This window comes from Dermacentor silvarum, chromosome 9 (genome assembly GCF_013339745.2).
Source record: "Dermacentor silvarum isolate Dsil-2018 chromosome 9, BIME_Dsil_1.4, whole genome shotgun sequence".
Taxonomy (NCBI): domain Eukaryota; kingdom Metazoa; phylum Arthropoda; class Arachnida; order Ixodida; family Ixodidae; genus Dermacentor; species Dermacentor silvarum.
In genome coordinates, this window is record NC_051162.1 from 126,851,107 (window position 1) to 126,866,544 (window position 15,438).

Here is a 15,438-nt window from a genome sequence, read left to right on the forward strand (position 1 = left end):
GCTCGCCTGGTTTTTCCTGCAGGAGACGGGGTTTTTCAATAAAGCACAGTTGTTAGTCCAGTCGTTGTGTGCGCCACGTCTCTTCTCTGTACTTTGTCTTTTGACTGGGTTTTTTTATTATTGCGCTTTATATTTCTAAATTATCAAGCATTCACTGTGTTCTTTTTAACCCAGGCAGGAAATTAGTATATCTGCTTGCGCGCAATCATTGCAACTATTTGCGTTCATAACAAATTTGGTTGTTGAAAAATGATTCAACTGCAAGAACACAAAGCCGGTGAAAGCTTGAAAAAAAGAAGTTTAGGAACATCCATCATTCCAAGGCTAGATGGACTGCCGTATTTGCAGCTCCCGTTAACATGTACTGACGCCACAGCTCCCTCTAGTAGGCTTTGTTGGAAACGCTATGATTCTACACTACATATCTTTACATATGTAATACCTCTAAGTTCAATTGCAGAACGCTGTAAATACTATACCACCACCGTCAGTGCTCTTCGAACCCTGTGAAAAAAAAAACGGACGAGGAAGAAATGCAAACAGTACACGTCAGTTTCGTTAAGGTATCTCAGTATATTTATTCTACACATACGAAAGAAAGTAAAACGAAAACAAGGAAAAAAAAAACTCTGGGATCTCACGCACAACATTCAACATTTTGACGCGCCGCTCGACTCTCAACGCGGCAATGGTCTCAACTTCGCGACATGTGACAAAATGAAGCGAACAGTCGAGGTTGAAACAAGCAGCATTGCACGACCCGTGCCATTCTGTGGGTTGCAGACAACCCACGCTTTCTTCGGGTTGCCTTGCGTTAGCAATCACGGCGAGAATTGTTCGGTTAAGGGCAGAGAGCAACCTTGACTTAGGAAAACCGCGAACGTGCGTACGCTGGCACGAACTTCGTTTTGTGTAAATAATGTTTCGTATTCGCATTTCTATATCTCACACTTACGACTAGACATCGGAGCTAAATAATTTTCCGGGAAGGGGTAAAAAAATGAAAACACAACTCTAGCAGATATTTAAGCACAACGGTTAGGGGAATATAAAAGTACAAAAAGCTCGCGCGACAGAGCAGTACAAAAAAAAAAACATTGCGCAAGGTCCTTCGATGCACGTTGAAAGCGCTGAAGGTTAGCAAAACTTTGCATGACATATATAGTATGTTACGTCAAGGAGCATTATCGTGATAGTGAGTGACAGTTACTAAATGAATACTAAGGAAACGAATGTTCGTTGGAAACAAGTGGCTGCAAGTTTGGGGGAGGGGGGCACTTACTAGCACACAACTCCATAGGCGAGGATTCAGTACTGCAGTTTAAAGTAGGCAATAGCTATGTACACTATATAGAAGAAACACAATACACACTGCGTCCATATACAGTTGACTTGTTTGTCTTATGTACAAATGTTATGTATGTATATATTTATATGTAGCCCACAACGTTAACTCACAAACAGACTTTGTGAGAATTTTTCTGCATTGTACAGTTGGTAATGGTACACAGACCAGCTCAGTAATGAAAGATACAACACTTTCTTCATGCTATGCGAGCAAAGCAGTCACAATTCGAGTAACTCGTACGGACATTCAGCACGCCAAGAGCCTGCGATAGCACAGAGATGGCCAAACATACAGCGTGAGGTCTTTTGGTCAGTGAAACAACGAAAAGAAAAATGTTGAACAAACATTTGCATACTTCTGCATCAAACTGAAGCTTGCTAAAAAATTTAGTCCACACTTGTACAGTACGCTCCACTGTTATAGGAAACATGAAATAATTATTTCAGGACTGCTAAGAACTTTCGGCTCAGCAACCTCGCCGATAATTTTTTTTACCAATACAGGCCCTACCTGTATCACATCAAAAACTATTTTTTATGAAATTGATATGTTCAAGTTATGCTGTTTTGAGTACTAATTAGGAGTTGCCTGTTGAAGTGGGCCATGCTGTACACTAACAGATAATAACCAATGACAGAGAAAACTTTCTAAATGCGCGTTAGAATGTGTTAAAACGAACAACGTAATTATAAGAACAAATTAAAACTTAAGAGTCACATAGTCACGAATTAGTTTGTTTTAAATCATGACTTAACACGATAGGTATAAGTAAAACATCAACAAGGCGGTCATGAAATAGCAGTTATAGAGGCCATCTTATGTGATACGATGCTTATCTTTTGAGAAGGAAAATTACACCACAATATCAACGGTAAAGACGACCCGGAATGAGAAAGTGTGCAAACGCGTTTGTCACTACACATTATGTATCAAATTACGCTTCTAGTTTGGTGAGTATGACGACATTGGAATACATTTCGCTTCGATTTCCTTCTTCATATTGTACAACCGAGTCACCTTATCACATGTGTAGTCGTTATGCGCACGGAATTTTCGTGAAAGCTGTGTGTCTGGTCCAGGGCTTTCGCGAAGAAAACAAACAAGGTGGTGTAAAATTACGAAACCCTGAAAATTATCCTAGAGGACACAGTTTAGATGATTAGAAAGGCGGTTTTCATTGATCTTTCTGCATTTGACCAATAGTTTGACCACGTCGCCATATGTCTGCATTTACCCTTGGTTCCTAGGAAGTATGTGTGAATTATATCTGAATCACTTCTTCATAAGTTTCTTAGCCACACAATAAAATATAAATCTAACTTAGTTGCTAATTACAGCGCTGAGTCTCTTTCATAAACTCGCTTGCGCGTGTTCTTTCATACCGTTCAAATTCGGAAAAATCTTCCAAATTTTAAATGTTCATGCACTGAAGGTTGCCTGAAGCGAACGCGTTTTCGACAACAGAAATACTATTAGCTTAGATCGGCACCTTATAACGTTTTTCTGCGGCCAACTCCTATGGGTGACGATGGCTATTCACAAGTTTCTGCTAGTAAATTTCGTAAGTTCAGAAAATGTACCGCTCACATACAAGTCCGAGCAGGCTTGTCAACAAAGTCTATAAGCATGCGGGCAGATTTTGTCCGCTAAGATATGTTTCTCTGTAATACATTGCCTTTTGGTGCCGTATAACTTAGAGACTGATATATTCATAGAAACACAAATCCACGCAAAAGAACAGTCAGTGTTTGTGTTTCGATACGTTACAGTGTCGCAAAAGTACGTGGACCACAACGTAAAACCCGAGCAGGAACTGGACCACATGACACAATTACCATATATAGCTCTGTGGTGACACTGCTTTATATGGCACTCTTTCGTCTAATATAGAAATGAACGAGTCACTCTTCACAACTAGAAGACAGATGAGAGGGTGGAACAAGCGGCTATGTACTAAAGAACTGCTCACTCACTTGTGTCTACCAAGCACAGATACGCAACCTCAATGTAGATTTTCAATTACATGTACAGTTGCGTACGCTGCCATTTCATAGACCCATGTCAGTAAACCACCAGTACGCGCAAGTAGTCATTTGATATTCCGTGCCTACTTTCATCCATCTTTGCCTCGAACGTTTCAGTGGCTTCAGAATCAGAAAGGTTCACCACCGATTATATTATACATGCTGCAAAAGTTGTTTAGAGACTATCTAAAGCAAGGAGATTTATCTCCACAGCTAGAGCTACAGGCTGTGTCAGAGAAGTTCACAATCAACATGCTGGACCAAACGATAATGATCGAATCAGGAAGGTTGTATCGTACCGATAGAAAAATTTTCACCAGGTCGGTCGTGCATGACTAATTCATTTGGTGACATCAACACCTTCATTGCGTAAAACTAAGATGCCACGGTCAGTAAGGATGCTTTGACAAGCAAAATGTAAAATGGCAGCTTCGGTTCTGTTCAAAGTATAGTATTTCTTATCAAAGTTGACCAGACATGCCTATTAGTCCTGCGACATCATAGCATGTCAGTGCACGGCTCAAGCCCTAACTTGCTTATATAAGGCAAAAACTGCAACGCCCGCACTGACATAAAACTCAAACCCAACGCTCCACTGGCCCAACCACTCATTAGCACGTCAGGGCAATAGTCATGAGGCGTTAAGTGGCTTAAGTACTTGTGATAGAAACTGTAACGTTAGCACTGGCTACCACATTCGATAAAAAGCAAGCCCAAAATTTCATCCTGTACGACCAAAGCACAAAACAGAAGGGGCAGACTGGTGGACAAGGCCTCACATCGGCCCAAGCCCTTCTCAGTACGTGAAAGTGCTAGTCACGCGGTTTTAACTGACTTACATACTTATAACAGAAACTGTAACGCTATCACTGACTTCCGCCCTGAAAGAAAAGAAACCCAGCGGTTCATCCTGTACGAAGAAAGCACAAAGCAGATGGGGGCACAGTGATAGAGAAGGCCTCATGAACGGCTCAATCACTTTTCAGCACGTCAAGATGACAGTCATGAGGCCTTAACAAGTGTACGTACTTATGAGAAAAACTCTAACGTCCGCGCTGACTACCGTCCTTGAAGAAATCAAGCCCGTCTGCGCATCATGTGTGAACAAAGGGCAATACAGCATTGGAGAGGCAGACTGCTAGACTAGGCCTCATGACTTTAGCTTCCGCGTCACTATGCGGTCCCGAGAGGTGTCGTGCAATGCCGACCCGTTGACGATCACGTGATGTCCGTTCTCGGCCAGCAGCGACGCGGCGTTGTTGGCGGCCGGGCTGCTGCCGCGGCGTCGGTTGCGGCGAGTCTTGGAGAACTCGTCGCCGAACACGTCGCCCGTGCGGAGAGCCGATATGAGGTCGTCGAACTCTCCCTTGTCGTCCGCGGTCGTCCTGCCGTTGAGGGCAGCGGGTCCTCCGGCCTTGAGGCTGTTGATGGAGCCGTTGAGCGTCGCCGAACCATTGGCTCGGAGTGCGGCCAGGCCTCTGAGGGTACCGTCCTTGCGTTCTCGCTTCTGCAAGAATGTGACACGCAGAAAGAAAAAAAGAATGTGAGGGACTTAAACGGACACCAGAGACAAACACTCAGTCAGTGTACGCTGATAAATTATTCTTAAAACTATTTTCGTTGGCGTCGTGATAATAAGTTGATTATTATAAGATCAAAGTACGGTCCAAGTTCAGTTTATTTTCAAGGTCTTGAGCCGAAACCCAAGTGCGGGTATGTGTGACGAAATTGATTTCAAAAGTATTTCTTTCTCATTTGTTCCTCGTTGGCTCTGTAAAAGCTCGCGAAACTTCCCATGTTCAACGTTCATCTCCTCTATAATACAATGTATTTCATTTTTACAAATAAACAAACTAGGCCCTTGCAGGCGCCTTCAAAAATCCATGACGTCCCGTTGAGCTTGTGTGGTTGGTCACTTCAAGGTGGCATCGACACGCGTCTTTCGTTTTTGAGGATTTTTGGTTTACCAAGCCTCTTACGGTAAGAGTGCCTTTCTTGTATTGCAGAAGGGTAAAATTATAATACCGGTATAATTACTTTTCTCTTTAGGGTCCCTTTAAACCCCCTTCGGGCACTGTGCGCAGAATAGTACACAACAAATTGGTGCATCAGTAGCAAATGCACCGATGAAAAACAATAATATAAAGCCTGTCGCATACATCTTGAAATACTTCCGATTTGACCTGCGCTAGAAGATTGTGCTGTGTGCGTAAAGCCGCCGTGTTTCGAACACAACTCACGTCGAGAGGCTTAGATGAAAGCAACTTCGCATTTTCTTTTTCTTAAGAACCTGGCCAAGTAACGGTGCCAAATGTTACATTTGACGATGAGGACCATAAAATGCAAACGGCTTTGGGAGAAACATCATTTCCACACGTTTAGGTTCTATAATGGCCGGGCATGTGGCTGAGAGGAAGCTTGTACCTATTCTTGAGGTTCTGCACTTGGCGTCCGATCTAAGAAGCTAGCTCCCACAGCCCCGGTGGAAGCTCTGCGACTACGCCGTCTGTGGTGGAGCAAGGGGAACCCACAGACCACCCCTAGAAATTGTATATAGGGCCCCCTTCCGAGATATGAACCCCACATTTAAACCGAGGACCAGGCCGCGGAACATCTCTGCTCAAGTTTCAAGTTTGAGTTTATCAAAACATGATTACAGGATTAGAACATGCAAAAAAGGGTCCCAAGGTCAGGCGACCGTACCGGGTCCCTCTATGCATAATCGATTGAAGCAAATTACAAACGAGCAGAAAAACTGAAACTTAGGCAAGACGATAGAAAACCGAACCAACTGTAGAAATAGGTAAAAGCATAAGAAAGGAAAAAGAGAATATAATCAATGCAATCAACGCATAGAAAGCTAAAGTGACAATGCAAGCATACAAAATTGTCTTATCTACAAAGGCCGAAATTTATTCAAGAAATAGAAAGTCCAACCAACAGTGAAAATATACAAGTTAATTTATATCGTTATCACATAAAATGAAGTACAAACGTCACTATGAAGAGAAAAAAAGAAAAAGGTACCCTATAGGAATGCATATGAAATGAGGTTATGTATTCAAAATATGTTTTCAATGATCTTTTAAACATAGAAAGGGATGACGTTTTCATGGGATAAGGAACACAATTCCACGCTTTAATCGCACAGAATGAAGCTGTCATTTTTTCCGTAATTGGTAGGTGCTTTAGGAAGTACAAACAAATTCTTTTGAGCAAGGCGAGTAAGGGTTAACATTCAAGGAATTTCAATGGAATGAAGCGTTACGTGAGCTCAATAAAAAGAGCGGTAGCTTTTCGGTGGTACCGGTATTCAAACCTAATGCGAGGCGGATGCTGAACCACTGGGCCACCGCTGCGGTAGATAGCACGAAAAGAGCAGAAGTAGGGCGACATTTTCTCTTTTTCACCATTTTTAGGAGGAAAGCACAGTTCCCTGTACATAGGCTAATGATGATGAGGATGCCTCGTCATCGTCGCCCGAGTTGTCCTCACCTCGGCCTCTTGCCTGCTGCGCCGCTCCTCGTCCTCCTTCTTCCGCCTGAAGTTCTCGTTGTCGTTCTTGGCCTCGTTGAACGAGACCAGGAACGAGTCGAAGATGCTGAAGAACTCGTCCGGTGGCACCTGGACCGGGTCTTCACCGAACCTCCGCGCAGTCTTCTCATACTGCGCAAAACAGAACAAGGCTTAGGTTACAAAAAAAAGAGAAAAAAAACACATACGTCGGTTTAAAATTTCAACATGAGAGAAGTTAACTGGACGATGTGATTAGCAGTTGTATAACAAGGGATGTCACTGAAGCCACACGTTTCGACAAGCAGACTTGTGTTCGCGTTGTTGTCCTGATGAAGACAAAAGCACTTGTCGAGACGTTTGCTTCAGTGACATTCCTTGTCATCGGCGTTAATTCGTCGCTTAAGCGCTTAGCGTTGCTTTCGTTTTTTTACCGTTCTTTGTTTTATGGAAGCGACACCCCCCGATGTATACAGAATGCCCAAAAATTTATTTTCATAAATGTTGCAGGGAAAAAAAGTCCCAGTTTCGCAAGAAATGCGAAGCAGCGATTGTGATAGTTTTATCAGCCGTATACTTGTAAACGTAGGCATACTAGCTAAATTAACAAGTATGGTGTGCCGCGCGCATAAGCAAACGCCAACATATCTCACTCGATGGCAGTAGAATCTCGCTGTGAGAACGCTGGTGTGAGGAAGCTCATACACGCACTGCGATTTTAGGGTTCGAATTTTTGGAAGATCTGGGTCCGGGAAGGATGTCGAGCACGACGCTACAAATGCGAGTAGAGGCTATTTGGCTCAGATGTGCAGTTTGCGGAATAATTCATATGAAAAAGCCGCAACAGCCGTTGCCATCTGCACAAAGACCACTCATGCCCTCCGAAATTGGGCCGCCCGCACTTATTGCGGCATTTGTGACGTACAGAACTGCTCACTTTCTTTTTATTCATCGGTTTTTGTCTGAGAAGATTTTCTGTCTTAACAATCGGCGATAACGTAACGAACTATTGCACAACACAATTCCCGTCAGCAAACTGACCCGGAAACAGGGATACTCACCCTCGATTTCATGTCGAGAAAACTGTCCTCCAGCTCCGAGAATTTGTACGTGGCGCCGGTGATGAACTCCTTCATGACGAGCACGAACTTGTCACCTGGCTGGGCCGGTTGTCCTCGCAGAAAGTCGAGCTCCTTCTGAACCTCGTTGAGACCAGTCTTGAGATCCCTGATCTCTCTCTCGAGCTCGCCCAGGCTGCGAAAGAAGTTGTTAAAATTCAAAGTCAGTATAATGAACCTGTTAATATGTTAAGGTGCAGCCTCCATGTATCATAGCGATTTTTAGGATTTGTGAGCATAAAAGCTATGCCAACGTTAAATACAGCACAGATGTTATTGTATCTATATGCTGTTTTGTTCAGATACTTAACAAGCGTGTAAACGCTTCGAAATGGTCCAAGCTGAAGCGGTCCGAATAAAAATTGTTACATTGTTAAACATTGTTAAAGCATCAGTGAAATTTGAGAGAGAAGTTTACGCATATTTTTATAGGGTGGGCGAACATTCAAAGTTTGTAATACCAATATAATAACACACACTAACTATTCGTATTCGAAAATAAACTCTTCCGTATTTTCAAGTATTCAAAATTAACCAAATATATCGAAGCAACTGACTGCAAAACTCTGGTTACTGTTCTCCGTATGCTAAAGAAAGTATCATAATTTATCAGAATGAAATGACGACAATAGCTTTCGAACCAATGCAGAAAGAAAATTTTTAATGTAAAGCTTTAAGGTTTTGCGGTGGAAGCCTACATTACAAGCTGTAATGTTTGTATTTAGTCCGTCATTTAGTGTTTCTAGCAGCCTAGTCATGGAGTAATTATATCGTTTACGCTACAACTAGTCATGTTTTCCATGCAACGGGTCCTTTTACGTGTTTCAGCGGTACGCAAATCCTTCAGCAGCTTTTCTTTACCCACAACTTCATGTCTTTTTTTTTTGGTAGCCATATCTTTAGCATGTTGGAAAGCTTGTGATACAGCAACTATTCATTCTTAGAAACATTGTTTTAACCAGGCTGTAAAAATGTGGAGAGGCTATTTGTACAGTTCTTTTTAATGACAATAAGTCATCGAGTGTTCATATGTTATCCATTGTCTCTGATAGTTAGCTACACTTACTGCACTGGTAAGTACAGCCATGGTACCTAAATAAACCGAATACGCTTGCAGTAAATATATGCGCATGCGCTAGGCTATTCGATATTCGATACTTACTGTTCTATTAGATTCGCAATTAAAATAGTTTATATTCGCCCACTTCAAATATTTCGTTTTATTTTATAAATTATTTTACAGAAATCCTGAAAGGTGGACTCAAGATTGCACCTACAAAGCGTAATTTTGTCATTAGCTCAATTCCTGTTTATATAATACCTTCATTTACAATGAAAATGAATATCACAATACTACGAATTTCCATGAAAACGTCTAAAGTGGGCAAACTTGGTATGGCATGTGCTGCTCCCTAATGTGCATTTATAGATTGTGAATGAGACGTTTGAAAAAACTCCCGTAAACGTCCTAACGACCTCACGTAGGTAGTAAACAAACATAACCTATCTGTAACCTTTACACTAGCAGATAAAGTTAACGGCACAACGCACCCGTTTTTGGTGCATAGTTACAAAGTAAACTACGTGGTTGAATATTTTCTCACATTAAACATTTTTTAGCAACTTAGTCAAACATCTCAAGCTTTAACAGTCGGTAGAATTTACCTTTCTGTTTTATTTGCAATATATTTCATTTAGATTGGTTCACACTATCTTGACTGGCAAAATCGCTATTAGTGCCTGGAGGACGGTGCTGGAAAGTGTTCTAATACGACTAAATCATGGAACAGCAATAAAAACTCCCAAATGGTAAAATAAAGTCACATATTGATAGGCGCACTTCTTTATCCTTTTCAGGCGACCGCCTATCACCGACGAACAATCATTTCAAAGTTATCGCTCTCTGAAGGAGGCGCTTTCATATATCAGAACTTCCTTGAATCTTGTCGCCGATAGCATAGCGAAATAATCTTGTCCGCAATCAGATTGCATGCGTGACGCGAATAGTGGTGTACATTCTAGATCATACGCAAGCACCAGCAATTACGCTGGAATGCACGATGAGTCATCTAATATCCGATGCGCTAGACCCATAGATCATATTTCGACGATCGATGCCTCTGCTCACCATTATCGTGGGGCCTGAGTGTAACTTGTTTTTGTGGGCACAAACTCGCTCAATAAAGAGTTAGTTTTGTGACACTACGTCGTTCCACGGTCTGGTTGTTCACCGTCATGACAATTTGACAGTTAATTAGGTAATTATGGGGTTTTACGTGCCAAAACCACGATCTGATTACGAGGCACGCTGTAGTGGGGGATTCCAGAATAATCTGGACCACCTGGGGTTCTTTAACGCGCACTTAAATCTAAGTACACGGTTGTTTTCGCCTTTCGCCCCCATCTAAATGCGGCCGCCGTGGCCGGGATTCGATCCCGCGACCTCGTGCTTAGCAGCCTAACACCAATCACAATTTGACACTATGTCCCCACAACCTTAGCTAAAGTGCTGTGATGGCCATAGTCTGCGTATAAACAAGCAGCCATTTTCAAACTCCCGTGTTGGTCCTAACAGCAAAAGATTGACGCATTCTTAAAAGTTCCTGAAAATTTATCTCTCCATGGAAAAATCATCTATCGGTTGAGGCTTTAGTCTAAAAACAGGTTTGTAGATTTACCATAACTACACTGCCACTGCTGTCTAGCTACAGCCTACATTCTTCAAACATTTTTAAATATTTCTTGGTACTCATTGCGTAGAATAATCACGTGGTAACACAACTTTGTCAAAAAACAAGAATTTACAGCTTTTTTTTTCTGTTAGAAAGCGTTTTTTTTTCATAAATGAAAAAGAAAACACTGTCGATTACTCACTTCACTTTCGCCGCTCTCTTAACATGGTGAATGTCCTCCTCCAGTTTCAGCGTATCTTTGAACTGCAATTGAAAAAGTTAAATGGGTTTCAGAGATTGCACACAAATTCCTTAAAGTAAGCAAGAATCAAAGTATATAATGGCGAGAAGACTTTATTCAAAGTGCTACAAAATTAATGGTGAGCAAAGAATAGCTAAAAGGTTCTTCCTATTCATGTTCATTTATGCTCATGTTCAGTTCCAACTGGGTGACAGCCATAGCTGACACTGTGTTTCGTTGAAGACCGATTTCACACGACCAGGCTGCTGCTGTAAATATATTGCCGTACGCAAATTCATGCTTACCCTTAGCACCTATCTATGTTTCTGAATTCTCAAAACCAAGTTCAATATCGTTAAGGTTTGGCTGAACATCCGCGATCTATTTCGCAAGTATTTGTTCTTGGTTAAATGACATGACTGCAGGCTAACATCAGATTTCCTTTTCGAGCCAGATTTGTTGAAAATTTATAAAAGTTTGTTTATAGAAATAGGTTAAGTCCAGGTTTTAATGGTAATTGACAGCTGTAGGGTTGTCAATCAACAACTGGAGCATGAGAATTTTTTTTTTCGTTTAGGCAGTAGACTTTAATCACGAGACCAGCTAAAACACGAAAATAGAGCTTAGCGTACACTATAGCGAGTTCTGGATAGTTAATTTGTAGTGTACTGAAAAGCTAAATTAAGTCAAACGCATTAAGGCACAAAGCGTCGAAGTAAACTCCAAGCAATCACTTTGACATCAAATAGAAGACAATGCAAACTTTCCTTATAACTAAAGCCCGACCACTTTTCTGAAAATTTTGACTACTCACCTTCTTCTCTAGCGTCTCAATTAAGTAGTGAAGCAAGGTGTAGTTCCTGTTGGTACTGGACTTGGTGTCAGCGAGGTGGTTGAGACTGGACAGTTTAAAGCCCACTGCATTCCCCCGCTGGCCGCGATTCATGTAGTTACCGAAAGCCAGAACAACCTCCAGGAGTTTCTTGAGCCGTTTGCTCCGTTGTACTTCCTTCGATGCTTCAAGAACAGCTGAAACGCGAGATGATCGAATTAATCATGGGGACCATTAGCACTGCAGAACCAAAGGCGCCGATCCCACCGCGCACTCGAAGCACTCAAAAAACTGTGTGGATCCCACTCGCATGCTGGAACCTATGTGAATCAAAGCTATAGGGAAGTGGTTCGCTATATGCTATATACATCTAGATGTCATACATCCAATTGTGCTTAAGTTCATTTTATTCAACGAGTGATGTCATGCCACGTTTATTCCCCTCCCAGGTTATAACATTATTCTCGGGCAATCATTATGTCTATTCACTACACTGTTCACAAGTTGGGCCGAAATGTAGCTGGATACACACTGTCAGATGATGGCCGTGTTTGATCTTTGCCGGGGAAAGAATTGTGTGGAGAGGTGTGCGGAGGTAGTAGAACGGCACATATCTACATGTAAAATAGCCCTGTATCACAGTAAAGATATGCAAGCACATTCATCACTTTTGTACCCTCTGTGTCACAGTGCTGGTGGGATTGGCCAGGAATGGGCGCACACGCAGTGGCCAGATAATGGGGGTTGAACAAATATCAGAAATTTCAAAGAAACTATTGAATACCACATGCAATGTCATTAAGACGTCTGTGCTTTAAAGGTACATATGAGGTGACACTACATGTACATTTTTATGTCGTTATTTACCGCTTGATTACGCCCAAAAAAGGTGCTCGCACTGACACTGCATTGAAGGTCAACATGCCGCGTCTATATAACCCTGTGCTCATAAACCGTTATTTTTGTGTGTGCGCGCGTGTGCGTGTGCGCGCGCGTGCGTGCGTGCGTGTGCGCTTGCATACACACATACATGCATGCATGTACGTACTTATACAGAAAAATATCCGGCAAGATACTGACAGACATGAAACCATGGTGGGTTAGGCAAAGAAAGCTTTGCTTTAAAGCTCATCTGCTTACAGAATGATTTTGGTCACACTTCCTGGCACCTATTTGATTCCACGTGGTCACTTTAACCAGCCTACCAATTGCTTAACACCCTCAGAAGCGGCAGAATAAGAAACAACCAAAAGGGCTAAAAAACGTGTTCCATTCTCTTCTGCTATATAAGAACTGACATCAGTGGAGCTTGTATACGCATTTATACGCATACGCATTTATACGTATATGCAAATTATACGCATAACCCTGCCTTTCCTAAATACTTTTTGACACCATGACCAAAGGGAACGACCAGCTATAATCAGTAATATATCATATCTGTAATCAGTAGTAGTAAAAATATTTATTTGAGCACATTATACCAAACAAGTCCGTATTCTTGCTCTTTGAACAGCTGTAGTGAGGTGGAACACGACAAAACACCATTGTAGACTTATCGTTTAAAAACCAAAGCTGCGGCTATCCACTACATTCAGTTAGTCAAGCCTTTGCATTTTCGCCGATGTAGACTATTCAAGCAAGCAAATGTAAAAAATATAGTGTCATAATACCAACTTAATAAACACTTAATTCGCTCAAAAAATTTAAACGTTCGTTTCGATTGCATTAGCGTTGCGACATAATGTATACTCTGCTTCTTCAGGAATACCTGTGGCAAAACCACCTGAAAAATACATATTGATATGCCTAAAACCGGCGAGTGTACGTTTAAGAAACAATTGTGACGAAAGCTGACCAAACTTTTGTTTTGTCAAAGTTAGTGCTGTGAAGCTTGATAATCATTACACATTAATAAATGTTGATGGTTCGGGTATATTACGCCGTTTCTGGCAGCCAGAATGCTTGTGAAACTTACCGACGATCTTGGGTTTGCAGTCAGAAACTCTTTCCTGGAACTTTTTCTTATAGTACAGCGTCCTCAACCGCTGCTCGTAGTGAATTATTCTGAAAAAGAGCAGTAATAAATTATGATCGTTTCAGTGCCTTCCTGTAAGCTTCAGATACGCGTAGTCGAGACAACAGGTTCGCCACCCTTGGAGAGCGCTTGGTAGGAGTCTGGTGACAGGATTACAAAACGTACCATAAGTAACTCGATCATAAACAATAGGCGCCCTGATGCAACCTATATTGCAAGTATAACTGTTGTCATGAAAATTAAAGATAAGCTGCCCTAACCGGAAATAAAGAAGACGCAGTTACGTTTATATATGGAGGCATTCAAAATACCCTTAGAACTAATAATTTGATAGAATCGAAAGTGTTCATACCGTTATACCATGTGTGATGCTTACCTGCTGATTTCGTAGAGAAATCTGTCAGCCTTGGCCATGCTTTCCATCTCACTGCTGTGCTCCTCCAACAAAACTTTTTCTTCAGGGCTTGGAAGGAACTTGAGTAGCTGTCACAAAGTGAAATCAAATACTTCAGTTTATTTATTTGCCGCCTTCGCTGGCGTATTTAATTAGAATTGTAACAGCTTCAAATGTTGCGACATAAACATTGATCTATAATCATTAAATGACGATCAACACAAATACTTTTCTAGCAACCTTCAGATGCCACGAAAATACGGTTGAATGCCTTATGTCCTTATTGTAAATCATCGCGCTAATCTTGTAAAGAACAGGTTTTATAGCGCAAGACTTCACACAGAGTGAACCACAAGGACAGAGTGCTGCCTAACAACCTGATGCTTTATTAATGGATGCGGCATATAAGGACAAGTGGAACGCGCAATTTTTTTTAATCAGCATCAACGGCAGTCTATCATTTCTCAATGGTGACAAAAACGTCATGCTGACGCATGTCTCGCCATCTTAATTGCAATCCGGCTTGTATCCTTGGTCAAATAACGGCACGTTGTAGCATTGGGCCAGTGAAATATTGTGATGCATTACATCTCCCGAACACACAATTCTGGCTTTTATTATTATGCCCCTGGAGGGCACATTAATGCGATAACGAATTTCGAGCGCTGTGGTGCGCGAACATTTGACAAAGAGGCTAACCTGTTCCACCATGTCCTTGGGCAACTGGTCCTTGGAGTCCATGGAGAGGATGGCGCGGCAGATCTCGTCGTTGGTGAGTCTCAGCTTCGAGAGCAGGATGGTGCAGTTCTGGGCCCGGCGGCCATCGATGAGCGAGAGCTCCCGGACCCGAGGGCTTCGGCACGTGAGCGCGGGGATGTCCTCCAGCGAACCGTTGGTCTGAAAGGAAGCAATGGTTGGCATCGCGAGTTTGTTTTCGTCGATCCTTAGAAACGCGTAGTGTGTAAAGGGGAATATCTATAGTGAGTGAGCACCTAAGAACACCACGTCAAGTACAACATTGTCCAACTCAAAGAGAACGTGCGTATAGATGGTTTTTGAGAGGCCGGGCGCCTCTATCTTGGGAATGTCGCGGCATCTCAGCTGCCTCCTCTCAACTCTCCATCTCCTTTCAGCTGTCGTGCTGGTAACTTGAGGCTGGCTGCACTAGCGTTGGGCTTTAAGAAAAAAGCCGTTCGCCGCGCTGCGCAATTGCTTCTTTTTCATGTTCTCGTTTTAAATTTAGTTGTGTGAACGTGCG

General features: G+C 42.2%; 1 protein-coding gene across 3 annotated transcripts in view; it reads right to left on the reverse strand.

Annotated features, from left to right (window-relative positions):
• Positions 1-553: 553 nt before the first annotated feature.
• The window catches only part of LOC119464257 (disheveled-associated activator of morphogenesis 1-like), a 175,579-nt gene continuing 160,694 nt past the window's right edge, over positions 554-15,438 (reverse strand). For all 3 annotated transcript variants that reach the window (XM_049656340.1, XM_037725167.2, XM_049656339.1), the window contains exons 17-24: positions 14,880-15,077; positions 14,163-14,269; positions 13,727-13,815; positions 11,731-11,945; positions 10,878-10,939; positions 7,947-8,139; positions 6,868-7,038; positions 554-4,879 (exon numbers count right to left, since the gene is read on the reverse strand). In XM_049656340.1, the coding sequence (XP_049512297.1) occupies positions 4,523-4,879; positions 6,868-7,038; positions 7,947-8,139; positions 10,878-10,939; positions 11,731-11,945; positions 13,727-13,815; positions 14,163-14,269; positions 14,880-15,077 (1,392 nt within the window). In that variant the 3' untranslated portion in view covers positions 554-4,522. The remainder of the gene's footprint in view (positions 4,880-6,867; positions 7,039-7,946; positions 8,140-10,877; positions 10,940-11,730; positions 11,946-13,726; positions 13,816-14,162; positions 14,270-14,879; positions 15,078-15,438) is intronic.